The sequence below is a fragment of the Apteryx mantelli genome, chromosome 1 (assembly GCF_036417845.1).
Source record: "Apteryx mantelli isolate bAptMan1 chromosome 1, bAptMan1.hap1, whole genome shotgun sequence".
Classification (NCBI taxonomy): Eukaryota; Metazoa; Chordata; class Aves; order Apterygiformes; family Apterygidae; genus Apteryx; species Apteryx mantelli.
In genome coordinates this window covers 206,048,842-206,074,363 of record NC_089978.1, presented here as the reverse complement: position 1 = coordinate 206,074,363, position 25,522 = coordinate 206,048,842, and the positions used below count along the sequence as shown (strand labels likewise).

At 40.7% G+C, this 25,522-nt stretch overlaps 1 protein-coding gene across 1 annotated transcript; it reads right to left on the bottom strand.

Annotated features, from left to right (window-relative positions):
* Window positions 1-1,227: 1,227 nt before the first annotated feature.
* On the bottom strand, window positions 1,228-22,846 carry REDIC1 (regulator of DNA class I crossover intermediates 1). Its single transcript, XM_067299275.1, has 9 exons — window positions 22,646-22,846; window positions 14,957-15,095; window positions 14,066-14,198; window positions 5,297-5,829; window positions 5,003-5,075; window positions 4,203-4,263; window positions 3,567-3,633; window positions 2,371-2,453; window positions 1,228-1,812 (listed from the first exon to the last, which is right to left on the bottom strand). The coding sequence occupies exons 1-9, from the start codon at window positions 22,844-22,846 to the stop codon at window positions 1,228-1,230; spliced, it is 1,875 nt and encodes a 624-aa protein (XP_067155376.1).
* Between the last annotated feature and the right edge of the window lie 2,676 nt (window positions 22,847-25,522).

The following is a 25,522-nucleotide window of genomic DNA, read 5'->3' as shown; positions in this document are numbered from 1 at the left end:
TCCGTGAAACCTTTTATAACAAAATACAGAAATGAAAGACACTGACCTAGCAGAAACAGGGGCAGTGAATCTTTTAACAGCTGTCACCAAGGGAGAAACCACAGCATATTAACCTTATAAAAGAGAGCCTCCCGCGCTGTTCAAGCAAGGTCTCTAATGCAGCTTTTGACCAAGCCCGTTTCGTAACAAATGGGATCACTGCGCGCAGCCGGCTAACGCTGGAGAGGAAAGCGAGACCCAGCCCGCGGGTGGCCCTGCCAGCGCAGCCTTGAACAACGCTGCTAAGGAGGGCAGAGCAGGGAGACATCAGGTGGCGGCGCTGGCCATGGACATAAGTAAGGATATATAGCTATGGATGTATAAATAGAGATATATGGATATATAAGCAAAAGGTGTCACTAACAGCGTGAGACTCCCTGCCACCTTTCCTGGGAGATGTTTTAAAGGGAAAGAATACAACCTAGAAACAGTATTATCAGAAACTTTTATTTGTTGAGTTTTGTAGCTTTACACAAATACTGAACCAAAGAAGAAATCATTTCACATTTTTAATCTGCAGGCAAAATACAGAAACACAGAAAAGATTAGTCTGTATTAACAGCCATATAAGGAATCAATAGATCTGCTTTGGAAGGAAGTTTATGCATTTGGGAGTTTTTGTAAAAATTAATAAATTAGTTCTTTTAAAATTACATTTTATTCTATGTGCACAGATGTGTATTTTCTGTTGGTTCTCATTTTTATGTTTAGTACAAATGTTTGGTATAGGCTAGTTTGTATATTAAAACAGGTAAGAATCAGACAATAGTTCTGAAGTAAAAGCCATATCAAATGTCTTTTGAAGTCAAATAGAATCTTTCTGTTACCTTCAAGAAAAGCAAGGTCATTTTCAAACTACAAAAGTCCTATAGGTCTATGGTGGGAGAGCAATTTTAATTCCTAAGGTTTGTTTTCAATAAGCTGTTGTAAAATCCTGTGTTAGCAGTTAGACATCTATAGTAATCCATAGGTATAGTAGCAGATAGATAGAGATCCACAGTTAATAATTTGTAAGCAAACAACCAAACAAAAATACTTCGTCTACCCAAACTGAAAAAAATCCAAATATGTCAACTAAATGAAACATACTAAGAACAGGACAAAACTTTAAAGTATCCCTTCTACACACTTTATATGCCACTCTAATTGGTCATTGTTTTTCTCTCTCCTTCATTATATGGATGTAGTTCAGAACCCCTCGGGTGTACTGTCAGCCAAACTGAGATACTCAGCTTCAGAAGGAAATGCTGCTATTCCTGCTGCGCTGCCTGTGCCTGCAGGCTGGAGCACTGCATGTGCTGGCATTTTGTGCCCTCCAGCGGTGCCTGCGATACCGAGAGGAGGGAGCCCCTCGGTGCTGCGGGCACAGGGGCAGGAGCTGCCACAGCTGCACATCTGCATGGTGTCAGACTGAGTAGCAACATCCACTTTTCTTACTTCTGTAACAGTGCTCTCGGTCTGCGACCAAACATCACACCTTGTACTGTGAGTGACCTGCTCTCTTTTCAGGGCTTGGTGTAAGGAGCTGCTCTCAGGTGGAGCAGTGTGGTCTTTATTTTCCTCCTCTGTGGCTGGTGAAATAGAGTCTCTCTGTTGAAGATGGTTGGATTCTTCCATAGTCAAACTCCTGCTGGGATGGAGAGGCACCGTTCCAGTCTGAGAGGCCTTGGGGGGCGCTGTGCTTGCTGAGTCTGAAGTTAGATTGGCATCGTCTATCTGGAAGGACTGTTCATTGAGATATTCCTTCTTGTTAGCTGTGTCTCCCTCTTCATGCTGTTTGAACAGAATTGTGTTAATGCAACTGTTAAAATAATTCAGTAACTAAGTACTAGAAGTTTATTTCATTAACCAAAAGGCCAGGACTGTCCTGGGGTTTTTTGCATTCTTTCCCTAGGGATGTGCTCCTGGCTTTGTTGGAGAGAAAGTGGGTAAGGTGGACCTTTGTTCTTACCCATATTTTGTATTCTTAAGTTGTGGCATTTATGTGCTCAAGAATAGCTAAAAATACGCAGTGTGTCAGATTCTTGTCCCTTACAGGCATGTAATGCAAGGCAGCTATACATCACGGAAGAGAGCAGAAGCTTGCTTAGCATCTTCTGACACGCATGTTTTTGTAATTCCACAAGGTCTGCTATTATCAAGACACCAGACCACACATCTGTTAAACTACAGTTAGTTACATTTAATTGTTTCTTGTTTTCCTCACACATTACATCATTGCCTTGTACAAAACAAAGCTATAAATAAGATTCCAACTTCATCCACCCTTAGATGCACTCAGGCATACAGATGTCATTCAGACGAACCCTTGCAAGCCCATAACGAACTCACCATGTCAGGACTAGAGCTTAAACAGCTGTCTGTCTGCCTAGGAGAGTAACTGGGAGACTGGCTGCCCAGTGATGACTCCATGTCTGAAAAAAGAGCTCACACTGAAAGAAAAGTTATTCACCAAAAACCCCTCAAACATAACAGCTTTCTCAAACACAGCATGCAGGATTAAACACTGTGACCACTTCTGAAGTAGTTTTAAGGCAGTGTTTAGAGAATGAAGTGCTGGTGATGCTGTTCTAGGTCCTGGCAATAGCCAATTCTCCTCCTTTCAGAACCTCCCATCTTAGCAGAATGCATGATGTGGGCATCTCAAGGCTTCAGCTAGGCCTGTAATCAGGAGCCTGCACTGGCAGCAGAGCCACACTACCCACGGGGAGGGGAAGGCTCTGTAGAGCTGGGGCAGTGAGACAACGCAGCAAACTCCCTGCACACGCTGGCCAACGTACAAGTTATGAGAACTGTGGCCGTGTTTTTTTCTTGGGGACCTCCTGGGAATCTTCTGCTCTGAAATGCAGCCAGCGCAGCTGACCCCTACAGCTACTGAGGGAGCAAAGAGGATGTGGGATCTCTCTGCTGACTCTCCTCACTTCACGCACATGTGGGACTGCCACATGCAGTCTGGTGGAAGAGAATACAGACTAGTAAAGACTAGACCAATAAAATGATATCTGTCAAATATCTAATGAAGAATTAATACAAAAACAATGCCCAAGATATTTTCCAACCAACGGAGGTCTGCAGGAATAGAAAGAAAGAAAATGACTGGCATTTACCTGGCACTATTACCATACACCAGCGTTTGTAAACTTGAGTTACGGTGATTAGATTAACACTTTTGACCTCTCTAGTGGATTTTTTTAGCAGTTACCCCTACTTTCAGAGCTGGCTTTTAGTTCAGGGGATAGCCTTGGGGGAAATGAGACAATGACAAATATGTGGATAATACTCACCAGAGAGAAGCTAACCTGAATTTATGTTTTCAAAGAAAAGCAAATACAGATAGTTCTTAGCTATCCAGTAATGCTAGTCTTCCTTATACAGTGCTGCATGAATCAAAAATACAAGCACTCATCAAATGTAACATCCTAAAAAGATGAGAACACTTCTCCCTGGCTTTAAAAGTAACTGTTCCAGTTTTATATGTGGAGAAAAAAATCTGATTTTTGACTTAATAATGTATAAATGGTACTAACCCTTCTCCAGCTCATGAAGGTTTGGACTCACTCCAAACTTACACTCTTTCTCTTGTGCTGTTGCGAGCTTTAAAGAATAAGTAAAAATGTTAATAGTGAAGGTTCAGCTGGATCAGCAGCTCAGATTAAGTGAAGAACATTCTGTTTCTCTGTTACATAAAGGAAGTCACTGCACTGTACAGCAAAACCTGTGAGCAATACTGTATGTTTACCTGGGTCACTTCTACTGGCAAACTAGCTAAGGAAGTATTTATATACATACAGGTGTAAAGCTCCTTTATAATACTGAAGAAACCTGTAAACAGTGTCTGGACACTGCCTGCTTAGACCACAGTGCAAAATCTGACCTTAAGGGTAAAGGGTAACCTATATAACCTATTTTAGGCATCAACTTAGGTGTGAATCCAAGCATGTAAATAAAGGACCTGTAAGCGCTATTTGAACTACTTAACTAGAAGCTGTTCTTGCTGGACTGCCTGTATAAACAACGAAGGAAGAGAAGGTTCCCCAGAAGTTAATTCAGAGAAGCTAAATTTGGTTTGTAACTGGTGTGAATATCCCTCCTCCACCCCAAATAAATGGTGCAAACACTTTGGTAGTAGGTAACACAAAAAATATGTCTCTTTAAAACATTACCTCTTCAAATTCCAAGAGCTGGTCCTGTCTCCAAGCTGATTCTTTCACATATAAGTTGTCACTAAGGGATGCAAACATACAGTTCTTTGGTAAATGATTTCTGCTATACTTTTATTTGCTTTCTGAATTAAATTCATTACTGCTGCTGATCTTGCAACACATTTTCAGTACTGTATTAAATCATACAGTATTGTTATTTGTAAGCTTAATTTTCATCTTCTGTAATTACAAAATGCTTTCCACTGTTGAGATCATCAGACTTATTTCTGAATCCTGTGATATAATACCATGAATCTGTTTTTTTACAAACTTCACTACTTCTACAAGTTTCTGCTCACTGTAGGAATGTAAAATGTAATGTGAGATGATTGAAAATAGTGCCACTTTGTAAAATGGAAAGAGTTATGGATCAGTGACTTTAACAAAACTGTCTTGATATAAAATGTGGGGCACTCGCATATACTGACTTTAGCCCAGGGAAGGCAGCTTCTCTAGACTTCCTCTACAGTCAGTGGAAGGGGACAGGCTCTTTTAGAGGGCAAATCAGAGCAACAGCTTAACTTCAGGGTCTCAAAATTGTCCCATGAAGGAGTCTTTCTCTTTACTGATCATAGAGAGATGGACAATGGTACACAGGACTTACATGCGCATAAGTTTATTCATATTATTCACTGTTATTTGCACTGGGTAGTAGTATTTAGAATTTTGCCTTCATGTTCTCTTGGCCAGGATTTCTCCCATTCAGCAAAGTCTCTGCAGTTATCGCTAGTTAATAGATCGACAGTTTTTATGACACTCACCTCTTTTTTCTCGAGTGGTTCTGCACATTTTCCTTTAAGTTAATCTGCTGATCATGGTGATAAGTAAATGCCTCTAAAACCAAAAAGTAAATCTTGATTTTAAAATGCAATAGCTTTTAAAAATAAATATTTCTATCATCTTTTTATTAATTGAACCTCACATTAAATTACTGCAGTCCCAGGATTCATGACACTTTTTAGGTCACGGTAGACATATCTCTGGTTACAAAAATCATCAGTCTTTAAAAGGAGGAGACGACACAGAATTTATGTCCTTAAACTACTGTCACTCACCATTTTCTTCAAGTTTTTCAAGTTTTTCTTTGTTTTCAGAGGGTACAAAGCAGTATTCTTTCTTATGATTGTCCTGCAGGAAGCTTTTATGAGGTTCTCTGTTTTCCTTGTAGCTTGTACTCGAGGCATTGTTACTTTTCAATAAAACTTGTTCTGGAGCTGTGAAAATGCCTTTCAGGTGTCTGTCTACAGAATGCCTTTGTGCACTAACTGCAGGATGAACCTTTCTCATATCATAAGTAAAACTTCCGTTGGTCATTTGATTTCTGTCATCAAGATCAATGAAAAAATTGGCAGTACTGCTTTGGTTAACAAAAAGATTAAAGTGCTTTTTGGAGAGACTATTATCGACTGGTTGGCTCTCATCTTCAAACACTGCCAGAAAGGAACAATCCCGTTCATCTTTGATATGTATCAGTTCTGCAGTTTCTTTCACAACACCAAAAAATGGCTCATTTATTCTTTCACTACTTTCTGGCTCTTTACTGGTCATTGTCACTGGATTTTTGCTGGCAGAATTCATATAGTCTGGCCTTTATGGGGGAGAAAAGAAAAAGCAAAACAGCTTGCTCAGTACATAAATAAGGAAAATACTAACTGCTAACACAACAGATGATCAATTTGATGTTAAAAATATCAAAGACTTCCCTTTTACTACATGTCACGCTTGCTTCTGTCCCAAATGTATGTTATTTCAGCTGAAAAACTTTCCTGTATTTTATTTCCATTTTATAGTAAGGTTGCTTTAAAAAGGGGTTTGTTTTATAATATCTCTGAAATACCAAGGCATGGAGCACTTCCTCCTGAGTAAGGAACTGTGATTTTTAAAATCAGCCACAGTATGTCACTGCTGCTCCACTCAGCTGACCAAAGAAGTCCACTTTGAAAAAATAAAAATAAAAGAGCAAGACAGCTTCTTCTGTTTATAACAAGTTAGTCTACAGTTCAGTCCTGTATTGAAAGTCCATAGTAAGATCCATACACTGTTTAATTTGTGTTCTCTTCAGTGAAGTGTCTTCCATTTGTATCTGAGGTCAGTAATTTTAATTTGGCATAGAATTTTTCTATTTTACAATGAGGGGACCAGTCACACATTTTGTTTTGCCCATACTTTCCTCCCCCATTTATGGTAGGAGTGGTTTTGGAGATGCCATCATTAAGTTAGCATTATTAAAATTATCTTCCTTTCACTTACTTGGATCTTAATGTAACTTTTCACTCCTTCTTTTTAAGCTTCATCGGCAGACTGACATTTCAGAAAATCTGAGCAAAAGGTCTCAGAGGTTTCTGAGACAGAGAACTGGCAGAGATGGTCATTCAAAGCATTCCTTTTCTTTAAAAAATTTTGAGCAATAAGCAATGGACTTTGAAACTTGAAATGTAGTATGGAAAACCTCTTACTAGAGGAAAGTTCTGTAATGTTTTGATCAGCAAATACTTAAAGACAGATAAAGAGCCTAGAGAACTTAAAGAGAAAGTAGTGTCCTCTACTTACAGAAAACCCCATAAAACAGTTTTGGAAGACTAAACATGCTAGAGCTCATTTTTGGAGAAACTTGGACAAGTTGTCTAAGTTAGGAAGGTAAAAACATTTTGTGAAGCAATTCAGAGGCTCTTTCTTCAGTCCAGCTGAACATTTTGCAATGCTAAGTAAAAAAGAATAGTAAATGAGGAAATAGCTTAAGCACTATCCAGAGTGAAAAGTATCTGCTATTTTTTAAATGACATCTAAAATTTGGGGTTAATACTTAATAAACTTGAGGGGCCACAGCTCTCAGATATATATTCATTCATTACAAAATCATCAGTATGTTACAATTACATTATGTTATTATATAAATATATACTTTACTTTTCACATACAGTGAAAGAAACTCCCTTCCCAGGAGAGCTGACAGCTATTGAGGTAAAAGAATTTGTGGGGATAATGGATGAAAACAAAACAAGAAAGATCCACAGAAATGGATCTGAAGGACAGTTGAAAAGGAGAAGAGCTGTTGTTAGCACGCCATGAATGGGCAGAGGACATAAGGGAGCTGCAATGAGCAGAAGAGTGCTCATGGAGAAATGAAAAGGGAGTGGTAGGTGAGACAAGAGTATGTAGGGCTTTGATGTAAAGAAATCCATCATGAATTCATCCAGATATACAGCAAGGTGAATGTTACCATTATTTTAGGTTTTTGCAGGAGAACACTAGGAGAAGCTGGGAGAAGACAGAAAGAGAAATTTAAGGTGGCTGAGGTGGGAAGCTGATGTGTCCATTCAGTTATCATGTGGTCAGTGCAACATGAGCTAATCAGTCTCTTGATTTCCCAGGCAAACAGGCTGCAAGTATTTCAGAAACAGCAAAATAATACATGATCTTTGTATGGTTCTATCCAGCCAGAGCTAGAAACTGATATGAACTTTCAACCAGAAAGCAGGTGTAGGGAATAAAAAGAGTGAAGGAAAATTAGCTCTGTAGGATTCCAAGGTCCAAGACAAGAATCCCTGGGAAAAAAATGAAATTAAGTGTTCACTATAAATGTGTTTGGCTCTAAATACCCTGTTGATTAAAAAGATTTTTAATCAGCACATATAAAAGGAAAACAATTCTAAATTTTCTGTTTCTTTTAAAAATAAAAGCATATGTTCTCATAAAAGTGTTATTGAACCAAATTTTAAAAAAGCCATAGTAGAACCATTTATATACAAGAAGAAAAGTAAATACTTTGTTCCTGGAACCCCAGATGTAAACAATGTAGGTGGAAAAATTGCTCAGTAGCTGCAGCATCAAGGCCATCAGAAAAGCACTTGCAACAGTGAGCAGAACTAATGAGAGCAGGGGCAGCTACCTTCCCCTTGGCCTCTCAGTAAATCAAGCTTTTCTCTGTGAGTGAATTCAGTAACACCATCTTGCTCATGACACTGCAAAAAATAGATCTTGGTTCCAAGTGCCTATCTAAAAATCCCATTTTGCTACCTTTCATCAAATTTTAATAGTTTGATATGTTCAGTCCTTCCATTTAGTCTCCATTTCCATTTGAAAAGCACCCAACAACAGTGAAAAAATCAAGTAACAATAAGTTTCAGGTGATCTTAGTATATTTCTTATTTAAATGGGACTGTTTTTTCTCTCTCTAATGTAAAATCACTGGTTACCTATTCAATGGCTTAAGCAGTTCCTGAAGCACTGTATCAGCCTTCCTGAAAATACACTGGCTTGGGGTTTTTGAAATCCAGGGGTCTTGATCAGAAGTATTTCCTGCCTGAGAAAATAGTACAAGCTGTCAAACTGTGCATGTATGCAGTGCTTAGTGTTTTAACCATTAAAATACTGTTTGCAAACAAGATAGTTTTTTAACATTTTTACTTGTTCTTTACAGTAAAGGCTAAAACCTGCCTATAGCTCAGCCGAGCTCAGTGCAGCTCATACTTTTCCATGCTAGCATATCACTGTCAGTATGCAAAACGCCTATTTAGCATCACATGCTTCTGTAATAACAATTAACTTGATAAACTTGCTGAAGTTGCACTAAAGATCATAGAATAATTTTGTGTGCAAGGGAAGTCTCTAGTACAACCTCCTACTCAAAGCAGAGCTAGCTGCCAAGTTACACCAGGTTGCTCAGGGCTTTGCCCAGCTGAGTTTGAAGATTTCCAAAGATCGAGATTCCACAGTCTCTTTGGATGACCTCTCCTGGTGCTTAACCACTTTTGTGACAATATTTTTTTTTCTATACAAATAGAATTGCTGTTGTTGAAACTTTTGACTTTTACCTCTGGCCCCTTCAGTTTGCACCTCTGGGAAAAGTCTGGCTTTGTCCTGTCTACAACCCTGTTTAGGTTGTGGAAGGCAGCAGTTAGTCCCCCCGCCCTTAGCCTGCTCTTTCCCAGGCTTTGCAAACTCTCCTCCCTCAGCCTCTCCATGTTCATCATGTGCTCCAGTCTCCCAGCAATTTTTGGGGCCCTCCCCTGGTCTTGCTCCAGTTTGTTGATATCTCTTTTGTACTTGGGGTCCCAAAACTGGACACGGTATTTCAGATGTGGTCTCAAACATGCTGATCAGAGGGGAGCAATCACTTGTCTTTGAGGGTTGGGTATACTCTTTCTAATGCAGCCCAGCATGCAGTTGGCCTTCATTGCTACAAGAGCACTCTGCTGACTCATGTACCACTTGTTGTGCACCAGCACCCCCAGGTCCTTTCCTGCAAAGCTGCTGCCTGCTCAGTCAGTCCCCCACTGCACTGATATGTGAAGTTATTTTGACCCACATGCTGGACTTAGCATGTCTCTGTTTATGAGGTTACTGTTGGCCTTCAGCTTGTCGAGGTCCCTGTGAGTGGCAGCCCTGCTCTCCACTGTAATGATTACTCTGCCAATTTTGTGTCATGCATGAACCTGCTAAGGTGCCGAGGGTGCATTCAGTCCCACTATCTGTCCATTGACACAGATGTATTGGCCTCGGCATTAATCCCCGAGGAATGCCGTTACTGACCACGCACTAGTTAGACTTCAAACCATTGACCATTGCTCTGAGCATGGTGGTACGGCCAGTTTTTCAGCTACCCTATTGTCCACCAATCTAGTTCATATCTTCTCACTTTGACTACTACAATCCCATGGAAAACCTTGTCAAAAGTCTTCCTAAAGTCAAGGTAAATAATAAACACTACTTTCCCTTATCCATAGTCATTTTATTGCAAAAGGCAATCATCTGATTGGTCAGGCATGATATGGCCTTCCATGCTGGCTGTTTCCAATCACCTTCTTGTCCTTCATGTGACTGGAAATAGCCTCCAGGAGGTTTGGTTCCAAAATCTCCTCAGGGGCTAAGCTAGGCTGACCAGATTATAGTTCCCTAGATCATGCTTGTCTTTTTTGCAGCTGGGCATAACATTTGCATTTTTCTTGTCATCAGGAAGCTCTCTTCATCCCCACAGCCTTTCAAAGACGATAGACATCTGCCTTGTAGTGACATCAGCCAACTCCCTCAGCATGCACAGATGCACCTTGTCCAGTCCCGTAGACTTGTGTATGGCTGGTTTACTAAGGCTTCTGTAACTTGATCCTTCACTACTGTGTCATACCTCTCTCCCCCAAACTCTCTACTGGGCTCAAAGACATGCCAGAGAGCTGAACTTGCCAGAAAAGCCTGAAGCAAAGAAGGCCTTGACTACCTCAGATTTTTCTGTGTCCATTGTCGCTAGGTCACCCACCTGATTTGGCAGTGGGCTAGGATTTTCCCTGGTCTTCCTTTTGCTGATGACATGCTATGGAAGTCCTTCTTGCTGCTCTTCCCACCCCTTGCCAGTTCCAGCTCTGGCCATGCTAATGCCACCCCTGCAAGCCCTGGTGCTGCTTCTCTGTTCCTGCTGGGTTGCCCATCCCTGCTTCCACACTTCCTTTTTTTTGAGCATTTGAGCTCAGTGAGGAGTTCCCCATGCAGCCAGGCTGGCCTCCTGTGCCTGCTCATTATCTTGCACGTTGAGGTGGATTGTTCTTGTGTTCTGAAAAGGTTGTCCTTGAAGAACAACCATCTTTCTTGGGCTCCTTTGTCCTTCAGGTCAGCTTCCTGTGTGTTCCTGCCTACAAGTTCCCTGAACATGCCAACATCTGCTCTCCTAAAGCTCTGAAGTACTCCTTCCTCACTTCCCTCAAGGTCTTAAAATGTCACTGGTGATACACATAGATTTTTTTTTTATTATTCCCATGCACATAATATATTTTCCAAAAGAAGTCTATCAGGAGAATCCCTTTATATTTGCTATATTTTTTCTAATGCTGATTCTTTTAAAAGAATCCTGAAATTAACAAAAATTAAAAAAAAAGAAAAATATGCCTTAGAACAAATAACTTTCATTAATTTCTTAAATTAGACACTGCATGATTGCAAATTAGGTCACAGTGACCATCTGGAATCATATAACACCCAACTAATTGTATATGCAAGAAAGCTATATTTAGAACTGCAATATATATCAGCTTTCTTTACCTGAATTTACAAGCCAGAAACAGGAGAAAGCCAGCAATATGCGACTAACCCTCTTTCTGCAAATATCAACAACATTGAGAGCCTGTGAACAAAGGCTCAAGGTAAGCCTATTTCATACCACTAAGATGAGAAATATCTGTATACGCTGAATGTTCATTGCCACCAGCCTACAAGAGATGTTGACCATTTATAATTATCTTCACTATTACATTAATTCTACAGCCCAAATAAATAAAAGTTATTTTAAACTCATTCTGCTAAAATGAAAAATATTTATCAAACCTGTTTTTCCTGCTTCTCTTCATAGGTCTGTTCCCAAGGTTTCCACATTAAGTTTGTGTTGAAATTTTCTTTTGAAGATTGTGTACAGTTAGAAGACCAAAAAACTGAAGAGGACAATGGACAGGCACTAAAGGCTGTTGCAGTATCATCTTCATGTTCCATACTAGAGTCAGCATAAGTTAATTCTGTAACTTGTGATAACTAGATAAAATACAGCAAAGGGATATTTCATTTATCTAAAACTATTCTGATGCAAGTAAAAACTTCAAAGTAATCAGACCTTTCTATATCTTTTACATCTCTTTGCACATATACCAGATGCAAGAGAAAATTTTCACATATTCTGATATGATTTTTTTCACCAAAATTGTGTGGTAGTAATGGCCCATTTCATATAATCCAGCAAATCCAGTCAAAGGAGCACAAGCTACAATTGCAGTGCCTTGTACATAAATTGCACAAAATCTTTGTACCACAAAACTACAAGTTTCCAGAAAGCTGAAGATTTTGAATTTTCTAGTCACATCTTTCTGCTTAATAAAGTAGATAGATATAATTATTTGAAGTTGATGCACTTCACCCCATGAAACTTTTAAAAATAGTTCTTTGGAATATACTGGCCTTAGACTTTATCTTTTGATGAACATGTTAAAATAGCTTTCTGTGCGTGCACCACAGTGTCATTTAAATCTGTTCATGCAAGTAGATGTTGGAGACAAACTTAGCTGTCATTTTGATCCAGTACTTTTGTTGTGCTACATCTGAAAAATTGCCTCTATACCTTCAACCAAAGGGGGAAAAGAGTTAATAAAGGAAAACCAACTGAATATAATATCCAAAAAAATAGTGGCAGCTCATGGTGATCTTGGCTAAAATATATGAGACAGCCAAACTTCTCAGTACAAATTTTTCCTCACTGAAACAAAAGGATCTTCTAATACTAGAAACATCTGTCTTTCTTACGCTAGCAAAACATAGTTTGACCGCATGATTGGGTCAGGAACATACAGAACAATGCTGATTTAATTTCTTTTGCAAGCATCATCTCCTGAGGGTCCTCTCTGATACACGTAGCAGAAGCAATAGAGCTATAAGCAAGTCTGATTAGTCTAAACTGAATGCTTTTCTAACAGATTTACTAATTGGGGTATTTTTTTAATACAGTAGTGGAATGAGTCATAAAGAAAGCCTAAACTCCACCGACAGAATGCTTTTCACTGTAACCTCAATTTGTGTATGAACTTCCCAATGGTATCTGTTAAGACTTTTACATATTAAGTCCCTCTCAGAGACGCATTTTCTCTCTGTGCTGCTCACATTTCATCAAACTGTTATGCATATTGTTTTCAATTTGCCTACTGTTGGCTTCAGTCTCTTTCCCGTAATCTCTGTCCACTGTGACCAGCTAAGAGCCCAGATACTCTTAAGTATTTTGGAAAAAGCCTAAAACAAGGCAAGCCTTTCAAGAAATAGGTAAGAAATAACAGTAACAAGTGCAAAACATGACTGGCAAATAACATCTGAATATAGCCTTAAACAGGAAACCTTCACATGTTTTGATACACATGAGATTTAACCATTCTTTGAAAAATCACTTAAAAATACAGGCATTGCTGTATATTTTTAGCTTGAAATTGGTGAGAACAATAAACTTACATTATGCTCATATTTTACTTTCTCTGAAAGATGCTGCCTTCTGCTGTCCAATACTTGTTTTTGTAACCTTGGAAAATGAATTAAAAAAATCTATGAAATTTCAGATATAAGATTTATAAAATTAAAAAAAAATCTAAGTAGAGTATTAATTTCAAAATAGTTTACCAATATTTTTTCAAAATTTTTTTTAAAAAAAGGCCTTGTTCTTAAGAGGTTCTGAGCAGCCAGCCTGTGAATCAGTCACTTAAGGGTATCTAAATTTGGGTGGGAAAACACTGAAAGTGGAAAATGCTGTTTGAATAGCCTGCTCTGTGAGAGTAAGTTAGCGTATGCAGTATCTGACGTGACTAAAGAAATACAATTTTTTAGCGTTACACATAATTTTATTTTAAAATGTTTTTGTTTACTCTCTTATAGTAAGAGTATCACTGGAATATCAGGAATGGTTGTGAAAGTTCTTTATCTTAGAATAGTATATTTATGTTTATTTACTACCCAAAATATATGTTTCTCAGTCCTTTCAAGGCAAGATACACATGAGCACAGGCAAAAAACAGAGTTTGAATACTCGCTTCATCCAGTTTGCTCCCCAAGGCAGATAATCAACGTTGGATCAGCCTTTCTCTCCGTACTCCTGTGCTACAGCGTTGGTCTAGACCCCTTTTCCCACTTATTCAGTTCCCTCCAGAGTTAATAACCACAGATGAATTAAGTCCTTATTAGTTTTATTTGCCGCAGTACTTCAGTAGTACCTCATTTTAACTTTTTAGAAATCAGATGAAAGAATATCATGAAACCTACTTTTCAGAACTTTATTATATTTATATATGTACATACTGCCTGTTTTATACAAGTACCTTTTCTGGATGTCATCTAAGTTTGATGTATATTGAGTACGTGGAGGAGACATGGGAAGTTCTATTTTGTGTCTTCTAACAGGTATCTTTATGCCTCCAGTCATGTCAATGTGGACTGGTTTCCTCACGCTCTCTGTAATGAAAGCGTTTGGAATGTCAGCATTGGGTTTGGAGAATGTTTTGAGCTTCCTGAACTTTCATAAGAATGCAAAAGCCATTGTTTTAGGTTTCATAATCCATTTAAAGCCATATTTTTTGCTTTCTTTGCTACTAGCAACATAAGAGTCCCACTGTAAGTGGCATTATAGGATAAAATCATTTACTGTCAACTACAGTGTATAGACAAGGCTCTGTCACCCTGCTCATTCACCTTCTATTCTTTCTGAGCATAAGACAGCAAGTTTGCCACAGTCTGTCTTATGAATATGTCACAAAGGATAAGAGTCAGGACTCAGGCTGCCCAGAGGTTCTTTTACAGCATAATTAAGGATTTTAAGAAAGATATTCTGGGTATGAGAACTGATAGACCACTCCAAATGCCAAAAAAGATATGAGACAAGAAGCAGAATGGAACATTTAAAGGTAAAGGGAAAAAGATACGGATACAGGGTAAAATAAATGAATGAAATGAGGAATGTGCATAAGTGTGCAAGGCTTTAAAGGCAAAGCAGGCAGTAGTCAATGTTATTTGGTTCTTCTTATGTTTTGAATGTTTTTGCAGTCATTATTTTCACTTTTACTTACTATTTTTAAATAAAAGTAAATAAGATTATTTGAGCAATAATTTATAATGCAATAGAAGAGTACAAAGAACTGAAATAATATCAGTAATTGTTAAGAATAACTGATTCTGTTAATTGTGAAGTCAGACTATTTGTACATTAAACTCACCAGCATTGTCCTTTTTGGTTGATATCTGGTTAACAATATATAAATCGAGGAGATCTAAACTGACTGCTGAACTTTTAGGAGATGGTGATACTCCCAGAAGCTTCATCTTTGATTTAAGTTTCTTCTTTTCAAAGAATTCCTATCATTTTCAAAAGAAAGAGTAAGCTTTCTGATAAAAGCCGCATAGCCTTTGAGCAGATACTTTTAAAATGAACATGTAAGAATTAGCAAACAATTCCTAATAATGAAAGCACATAATTAAATCTCTCCAAATTCACACATCCTACTATTATTCTATTTTGATTACTTTGAAAAAGACAGCACAGATATTATTTGTTCATCTTTGAAATAAATCACTGTTCTCTTGATGCCAAAAATTTAGTCTGTAAACTCTCATGCCTCAACCTTTGCATAAGTTGATTAAAAATGTTTCTTTAAAATAAAAGACATGCCAAAATCCTTCAAGGAAAAAGTCTTTAAAAATTTAAACTTGAGCTTTTGAGGCAGCTTATAAGCTAGTAAGCAAATCAGCAAGATTACATACACATGGCCATCTATAATGAAACAAAGAGTTTATTGTTCTCCAAACTTGTCTTCTTTGGTGGAGAAAATAGAGTCTTGTGACAAAAAAAAAAGTAAAGAAGAAAAATCTCTATTACTGGGACTTTGGAAAGGCCTTATGTTGCAAGGAACAAAAACAAATATGACAGACACTTCGAATATATCAGGCAAATAATTCTGTATAACCCTAAAATATCACTAGTAGCCATGCAGGGAGCAAAATTTTCATTTTGCAAGAAGCTATCAGATGAACAAATCAAAACAATGCGACTTCTTCATTTTAACCACAAGAGGAGATGGAAAACTAAAGGCTATGCCAATACAAAAAAAAAAAAAAACCAACCCCCCCCAAAAAAACCCCAAGCTTTCTCTGAAATTTAATTCCTCTCATGACAAGGGATTAATCTTGCGGCTTATGTATAGCTGATATACCCAACATGTTTTTTGGTAACTATTTTCCAGTATAAACTGTCAGATCACAATCTTTAGCACTCTAGGACATTAGTATGTGAGGAAAATACATATTCTTAGTTAAGAAGAATATCTGCAGTAAGTTAATTTCAGCCTGTGTACAAAGTAACACTTCAAATTCCATATTGCTTTGGAGCCCACACCCTCTAAAAGGTATCTGTGTTCTTTCAGTGTCCCAGATACTTTCTTCTCATCACCTCCAGATTACTAAACACAATGCTGTCTTTGATCCCTTCCTGTTTTCTCTCCTCCACTGAAACGAATTACATAGTTGTAATATAAACAATGTGGGTTACGCCAATGAATCTCTGAGAAAACAGGTATTTTGATAACTCACGTGCCCCCAAGGGACTGGGAAACTGATGGGGACCACAAACTGCTGGTTGCTCCCTTGTTCTCTTAGGTAAATAACTTTCATTTCAGAGATTGGTTTCATGCTGTCAGCTTGTTTTTCCTTCTGTATATGCTGGTACATCTACCCTGGGCACTGGGTGGTAGCAGCCTTAATGGCTACACTTACATTGCCTTATTTTTTCCCAGCTGCCAAGGACTTCTCTTACTAGTTATATCTTCTCTTATTGATTTCTCTCCTATTTGAAATGTCTTCTGCTATGCCAGGGATAAATTTGATTCTATTAGTTCACTTTCAGATTCAGTTAATACAAATAAGTTGGTCTACTTGTTTGAATGCCAAAATTAAGTACTCAGGTGAACCTAACATTCCTTTATGTAGCCCCAGAAAAAGAGCTGTATATATGTATTATGCTGGCTGACCATATGTTTGTCACTGTGAGGCTTCGAGCTATCCCTTGTGTATCAGCACATATTGGCAAAATATAGTAACAAAAAATAATTCAGTAAAACTTAAATTGCCCACATTCATACATTCATTCATGTCCTCTCCTACTCCCTCCTCTTCTTGCTGGAATTCCATGTGGTAAACCTAGAAAAAGACTTCTGTCCTAAAAGTTACATGCAGGCAGGCAAACACATTACAAGCCTTATGCTACAGTTTTTGAACCTCACACCAACTGCTTTGAAAGATTTTCCATAGTAAATCAACTAAAGCATTTATGTAACAATTTAATATCCTTGATGGCTAGACCTTTTTACCTTTTGCTTTCGTCTTTCCTGCCTCAGTATAATTCTGCTCCTGAAAGATGCAAACAATTATTGTTTTAATTTTAAAAGCATAATCTTGGGCCATGGCCTGAATTTCTTACCATCGCTATTGAGCTTTGGACCTGAGTTGTTAGGTATCATGATGTTACAATGAATCAAGCCTTCAGGTAGATAAGTCAACATAAATCTGTTGAAGTCACTTCAATTGATCCTGGTTTACTCAGCTGAGGATATGACCACATTCTGTCTCAGAGCTACCACATATATTGTACATTTAGAAGGAAAAACTTTTAGGCAATTAACCTGCTATGCAACAAATTATCAATTCTTAAATTCTTAAAACTGTATAAGAAATACTCATCAATATACTTATTTCTGCTAATTTCTTTGTCATGCTGTAACATAATTACAAAAACATATTAGCAGAGAAAACAAAGGAATACAGCACAACTTCCTACCTTTGAAGTCCTTAAAGAACATTGTGAACATTTTGTAAACAAACTGTAAGAAAAATAGATTGTTTACTTGTAGTAAAATACTGCAAGTTTTATCAAGCTGTTGTTTGTGCTATATAGAGACAGTTACAGCTTAACCTATGAATCTCCCTTGTTAAACATACTTTTAAAATAGTTACCTACAGGACACAGAGCACAAAACATCCATTTCTGATGGGGAAAACTGATTCTTGGACTAGAAGTCTGTATCACTGCTGTGAACAGGGTGAACGTGACTGTGATCTTTAGAGGGCTGGGATCAGGAAATGTTTTTTGAGAGTTAAAAATATGGAATAACCCCTTGGAATTACAATTTTTAATTTTTATAGTGTGTCTAGAACACACTTTCTGAACTTGTGTACATAAAATTTACACTTGAAACAGGTAGAAGCCCCAGTAATGGATACTTTTTCTGACACCTAAAATGCAAATCCCAGGTTTACCAGAGGAATCCTCACAGATGATTAGCAGCGGTAGAAAGCAGCATGATGATTTAAGCTATCATCTGCTGAGTGCAATACTAGTACTTTACTAGTGCAATATACAGTGCTTTTTCTGACAGACAGGATAATAAGATGAACAGACATTTAGGACAAAGTTTGTTTCAAACTGAAGCTCTTGCTTCCCCCTGCCTCACGTGGACAGCTGTCAGAAACCTCCTTTTTCTAGAAGGACTTCCAGATGTGTATGGGGTTATTTTAGTTTGATTCTGTGTACAGTTAGGATGATTATAAAACTGTGTTTGGCAAAGCTACTTTCAAATGCCTGACAAAATCCTGGGGGGTTTTAAATTTCTAATAGATAGGCAGATGGTACAGCCCTAAAGAAAAGCAGCTGAACATTATGCTTTTTATTTTAATGTTACCAGTCTATTGGAGATTATTTTACTATTTCAGCAAACCTCAATAACTATACATCTTATTTCCCTCAAACAGTAATCACAGTCATGTGAATGTCTTCATTATTCAAAGAGGACTGGTGGATGGATGTTTCTGTAGCTAATATATCAGATAACGGGATTATGTGGGTATTGTTTTCATTGCTGCCGCTGTACTCATCACTGCCTTTGGGGAAAACAAACGTCCACCATTTCTTATAGTATCTTATCTGCAAATGGGGGAGTACAGTACTATACTTCTTTCTCCCACTTCCTTTAAAGTGTTGTGTCTGTTAAGACTGTAAGCTCTCAGACAGGGATTGTTTTCTACTGGCTTTTTGCAGAGTCAAGCGTCTGAGGATTAACAGCCTCTAGATGCTGCTATAATACTAATAATTAATAAATAAAATAGTAATTTCAAATCATGCTGCTGAATGGCTACATCTTCCTACTTATTAGGCTGATTTATATTAACTTATGGAAAATATGCCAAGGATCTGGAAATAAATGTTGATAAACAAAATATTTTTAATGAATAAGATTAATTCCTGATGGGATGATAATAATAAGCAGTTTCTCAATTATATAAATAATTCAGTTGTGTCTTTTCACAGTCTGTTCCCTAAGGAGATCTTTTTAAGGTGAGGAAGAAAGTTACACTGGGTGTCTTCACTAATTAACTGAAATGGCTCTGTGTTTGGAGCTAACAAAGAAGGGGAATCAAGGGGGATAGCAAAAAGAAATCAGCATGTTGCACCAAGATAATAAACAGCTTGTAACAGCATGTATCTTTCAACTGTTTTTCCGTGGTTTGTGTAATCTGATGTGTTAAACAACTGGGCTTTTAATTTTATTTAACATGTATCATTTGGAAATTTACCTCTAATTAATCTTACAGTTGTTAAATCTTAGTTATTTTATATGTCAAGGTCCATTGCCTAGGGAAAGAGTTTGAGCACTTTTAATTCCTCACTAGCAGATATCCATGATTAATTTCAGTTTTGGTAAAACTGCATAAATAACAGCATTCATATCCCACCCTGTTTGGTGTGGCTGGGTGCCTGCGTCCCCTCAGACAGCCCTGCCGGCCTGCGAGGAGACACCGGGGCTGTCACGCACACTGTGGTCCTGCCGGGCCCACAAGGGAACACTGGGGTTGTCACGCACACCGTGGTCCTGCCTGGCCTGTGAGGGGACACCAGGGCTGTCACGCACACCATGGTCCTGCCTGGCCCACGAGGGGACACCAGGGCTGTCACGCACACCGTGGCCTGCTCTGCGAGGGGACACTGGGGCTGTCACATGCACCGCGGCCCTGCCCGGCCCACGAGGGGACACCAGGGCTGTCACGCGCACCACGGCCCTGCCGGGCCCACGAGGGGACACTGGGGTTGTCACGCACACCGTGGTCCTGCCTGGCCTGTGAGGGGACACCAGGGCTGTCACGCACACCGTGGTCCTGCCCGGCCCACGAGGGGACACCAGGGCTGTCACGCGCACCGTGGCCTGCTCTGCGAGGGGACACTGGGGCTGTCATGCACACCGTGGTCCTGCCCGGCCTGTGAGGGGACACTGGGGCTGTCACGTGCACCACGGCCCTGCCTGGTCCACGAGGGGACACCAGGGCTGTCACGCGCACCGTGGCCTGCTCTGTGAGGGGACACTGGGGCTGTCACGCACACCGTGGTCCTGCCCGGCCTGCGAGGGGACACCGGGGCTGTCACGTGCACCACAGCCCTGCCCGGCCCACGAGGGGACACCGGGGCTGTCATGCAGAGCTTCAGCGCTCAGTCTGGCGCCATTTCCAGCAGCCCCCCAAGAGCCTCACTCACCGGCTGCCCCCGACCCAGTTCATGTCCACCGTGGTGGCGCGAGGGAGGGCAGCCCTGTGCGGTGCTGGGCTGGAACAGGGCAGCGATGGCCCTGGGGGCAGCGTGCAGCCCCCCAGGTGCGCAGCCCCCTAGGTGCGCGGCCCCCCAGGTGCGCAGCCCCCCAGGTGCGCAGCCCCCCCGAGGCGTGCAGCCCCCGCAGGGCCCTGCTGCCGGCTCCTTCTCCAGGGAGCGCGAGGCAGCTGCTCCCCTCTCCTGGGCTGCCCAGCACCGGCGTGGGGGGCAGAGGGTGGCATGGGACAGGCAGCATGGGGAGGCAGCGAAAGATGCAGAGGAGGAAGGGGTGCTCGGGGTGCCGCCGTCCTTCCTCTACCGCTGCCGTTTCCCTCCTGGCTCCCACCAGAAACCAGTGCCATTTGCTTCTCTGTGAAGCAACTAAAGTGAAGCAAATACGGAACAAAGAGACTTCCTCAGTGTGTCAGGAACTGAAGTATTGATAGGAAGAAAAAAAATTTGAAGATCTGAAAATTTGAAGATTTCCCTTTCTGTAACTTTTTTAATAGCCATTCTGCAACATTATTGCATCCAGAAGGGCTGAGTTCCTTGCTTTCCCTAAGCAGGAGAGTCTCTCCCAAGGGTGAAATGACACTGCTTGCGTAAAATACTGTATTTACTGGAGTGAGTGAGAGAGAAAGAGAGAGAGGATGAATTTTCAAATCATTTCTTAGAACTAATTGCAAATGGTTCTCATGTTTCTTAATGAAACCTTCCACTGTAACATTACTTCCCAGCAAGTGTCCTAGTCTGCTGATGATTATAACAAAGGAAGGGATTGCTAAGCAGATGAATGTGTAATAAAAAAGAAACCCTGGGGATTCTCACAGTTGGGCTTAAAACTTTTACAGCGTTACAGATTTTTTTTGTGATAATTTAACACATTTTTAACTTTGATATTTGACCAAAATGTTTGATTTTCATATCTAGCATTAGGTAACTAAATCCATCTATAGATACCTATATAAAAGATGCAGAGTACCTGCAACAGTTTTGAATGTTATATCCAGGGATGTTGTTTCTGGTACTTCTAAATGTCAGTCCACACTTATTTATGTGCCTAAATATTGAACTAATTATCTAGTGCTAGGAACCCATGACTGAAAAAAAATTGGTTGGTTCCAAGTGAAAGCTTTTGTTTGGCAACCCCAGTGCTTAAACTTCTTTGTTTACAGAATCGCATAGTGTTCTCCCAGTCACTGCTTCTCTGCTCGCCCCCCCTCCTTGAGAGCTTTCCACAGCTTATGGGGAAACAAAGAAACACTGCTCTTGTGCTTTCAGTTGGTGTTTTAGCCCTAAAAGATTTCTTCTTAAAAGATTGCTGTGATATTGCAAAGGCCCGATAGTATCTGAAGAGGTTTAAAACAGAAGACAAAATCTTGTTTTAAAACAAAGTTATCCTTTTAAAAAGCAGTCCCTCTTGAAAGACAGATCTCTTTTTCAATTCATTTGATTAAAAGCCCTTCCCCCCATTCACCTTTAAAAGGCAGATGGCCTTTTTTTAAATTTACTCTAAGGGCATTACAGAATCACATAATAGGCTGGAGCTGGCAGGGACCTCTGGAGATCATCGCGTCCAACCCCCCTGCTCAAGCAGGGTCAGCTAGAGTAGGCTGCACTGTGTGAAGTGAAGAAATGTTTTCTTATGCTCAGATGGAATTTCCTATGTTTCAGTTTGTGCCCATTGCCTCTCATTCTGTTTCTGGGCACAACTGAGAAAAGTTTGGCTCCATATTCTTTACACCCTCCTGTCAGGTATTTATACACATTGATAAGAGTCACCTGAGCCTTCTCTTCTCCAGGCTAAACAATCCCAGCTCTCTCAGCCTCTCCTTGTGTGACAGATGCTGCCAGGTTGGTTAAACCTGATTTCCGCTTTGTAAATCCAAGCTGACTTCTCCTGATCACCTTTCTGTCCCTCATAGGTCTGGAAATAATATCCAGGATTAGTTACTTTCCCAGGGATCAAGGTGAGGCTGACTGGCCTACAGTTTCGCAGTTCCTCCTTTCCCTTCTTAAAGACGGGGTGACATTTGCTGTTGTCCAGTCCTCAGGAACCTCTCCTGATTGCCATGATCATAGAGAGTGGCCTTGCAATGACATCAGCCAGTTCCCTCAACACTCATGGGTGCATCCTGTCAGGACTCATGGACTTATATATCTCCAGTTTGTTTAAGCATTTTCCACAACCCAAACCTGCTCCACCAAGAGCAAGTCTTCCTTTTTCCAGACTTCCCCTCCGGTCTCAGGAGCCTGGGATTCCTGGAGGCCTGATTTTTGCCCTGCTCCCTCCTTGCAGGATCCTGAACTCCACTATCTCGTGGTGGCTGCAGCCAAGGCTGTCCCCAGCTTTCACAACTCTGGCCAGTTCTTCCTTGTTTGCAAGTATGAGGTCCAGCAGAGCACCTCTCCTCCTCAGCTTCTTGATCGCCTCTGTGAGGAAGTTGTCATCAATGCACTCCAGAAACCTCCTGGATTGCATGTTCCCTGTTGTGTTGTCCCTCCAGCAGAGATCTCAGGGTGGTTAAAGTCCCCCATGAGGACCAGGGCCTGAGAACATGAAGCTTCTTCCAATTGTCTGAAGAAGACCTTGTCAACTTCTTCCTGATCAGGTGTTCTATAGCAGACACCCACTGCAATGTCACCCATGCTGGTCTTCCTGCTAAACCTGACCCATAAGCTCTCAGCTGGCCCCTCACCTGTCCCCAGGCAGAGCTCCCTGCATTCCTGCTGCTCTCTCATATAAAGGGCAACTCCCCCTCCTCATCCTCCTGGCCTGCCCTTCCTAAAAAGCCTGCATCCATCCATTGCAGAATTCCAGTTATGTGATCTGTCTCACCATGCTTCCATGATCCCAATGAGATCATAGCCCTGTAACTGCACACAAACTTCTAATTCCTCCTGTTTGCTTCCCATGCTGCTGCATGCATTACTGTTCACGCACCACTACAGAGAGGCACCCCAGCATGTTGTCTTCCTAGAAAGGACATAAGTGATTTCCCCATAATATGGTGCTGTAGGCGCTTCCTTATTTACATGTATATGCTTGGGGCGATTTCACTTCAGCCCTGGTTTGTTGATTAAGACGTCCCTTCTGTTTGCATCACCCCAGACCCTTTGGTTGCCAACCCCATCCACCAGTTCTTTACTTGTTCTTGGTAATTTTCTCCATCCCCCATCATTCCTAGTTTAAAGCCCTTCTTACCAGGTTGGCCAGCTTGTTGGCAAAGATACTTTTGCTCCATTTTGTCAGGTGGATCCCATTTCTACCAAGCAGCTGTCAGTCCTTGAAGAGGGTCCCATGGTTGCAGAAAATGAAACACTGTTGTTGAAACCAGCTGTGCAATGAATTGTTGACCCACAGGATCTGTTCCATCCTCCTCAGGCCCTTCCCCTTTATTTGCAGGGTTGAGGAGAATGCCACTTGGGCCCCCATGCCCCTGACCATTACCCCCAGCACCATGTAGTCACACTTGATACTTTCCAGCTCTTCCTTGCCAGTATTATTGCTGCCTGCATGGAAGAGCAGCAGGGGTAGTACTCTGAGGGCTGGAAAAGCCTTGGCAGCCTCTCTACAACACCCTGAATGCGAGCCCCCAGCAAGTAGCAAACCTCCCTAGATGACAGGTTAGGTCAGCAGATGGGGGCCTCCGCCCCTTGCAGCAGGGAGTCTCCCACTACTAACGCTCACTGCTCTTCTAGGTGCTCCTGTGTGTCTGAGGCTCAGCTGGCACAGATGTTCCATTTGAGAGTGTTCCCAGCTTCTTGTCAGCTACATGGGGAGTGAACCTATTCCAAAGCTGCAGGTCTTCAGATGGAGCAGGAGCCCTCCTCCTGGTGCCAGATGTCACCGGCTTCCAGTCTTTGCCATCATAGGAGTTTCTACTTCCCAATAGGCCCTGACTCTGCCTGCCCCCCTGCTACAGTTGGATCAGGCTCCTGAAGCTGCAGAGACTCAGAGAAGATCTGGTCGATCTCTTTCTCATCCTCTGTGATGCTGTGCAGTCTGCTGACCTCCTCCCGCAGCTCCTTGACTTGGTGGCAGAGGTTCTCAACCTTTTTACCAGAGGTAAAAAGACCATCAGCCCCATCCTCAGCAAGAGGCCCCAGGCACTCCCTACAGCCCAAGACTTGCAGAGCTGTGTCCTCCTTCTGAAGCTCCATCTGGTCCATGTCCTGTGGTGTGTCACCACCATAGCTGAGGATGTGTATGCTGCTCTGAGCAGTGTTGCTAGGCCCTTGTTTGCAGGTCTTTCCTAGTTTAAAGAATTCCAGAAATTGCAGAAAGCCCAAGGATTTATATATTTTAACACAGAACACTAAACTGCCAAACATCTAAAGAAAAACCAGACAGTGGGCTTCTTTGTGTTCATGTATGAGGTCTCCTCTTCCTCCCCAAGAGAAAATGCAACCCTTGGCTTGATACTGAACAAGGTACAAGATCTGGTCACAGTGAAATCCTAACTTTATAATAGTAACTTTCCTACAGGAGCAACAAAGACCAAAGAATCCATTATAGTTGTGCTAAACTCCAGTAAGGGAACAATGTAAAGCTTGTTCAAGACAAATTTAGGAGAGGCAGATAAAAGAATTACATCCATACAGGTGGCCAGGAGACTGCTGAAGACTTGAATCAAAGAACCAGTCTGAACCATAGCAAAGAGCTATATTGCATTCAAAAGAAGATAACAGAATGGAATATAAACTTTGATAGATTAAATATAAAAAACTTTGATGGATTAAACAGAAGAATGTAGACGGGCCATAAAGAATTTGAGAAATAACTAGACAAAGAAACCAAACTACTAATTCGTTCTTCTTACACATTGACCACGAGCAAAAACTTGCTGTAAAGTCCAAAGGGCCAATTGATGACCAGGTTATAAAAAGAGTGCTCAGAGGAGACATGGATGTTACATAAAAGCTTAATTAGTTTTTTTTCATCAGTATTCACTGATGAAGAAAGTGGGGAGATTTTTCTGCTGGAATCCTTTCTGGGGAATTCAGCAGAGGATCTGTCCAAAGTGGAAATAACAACAGAAGAGATCATGGTACAAAATGAGCTTATCAGGACAGAATGAACACTAACAAGCACCAAGACTCAACAGTATTCACTGAAGAGTTCTGAATTGCAGCAGTGTGTAACAGGACACTTAAA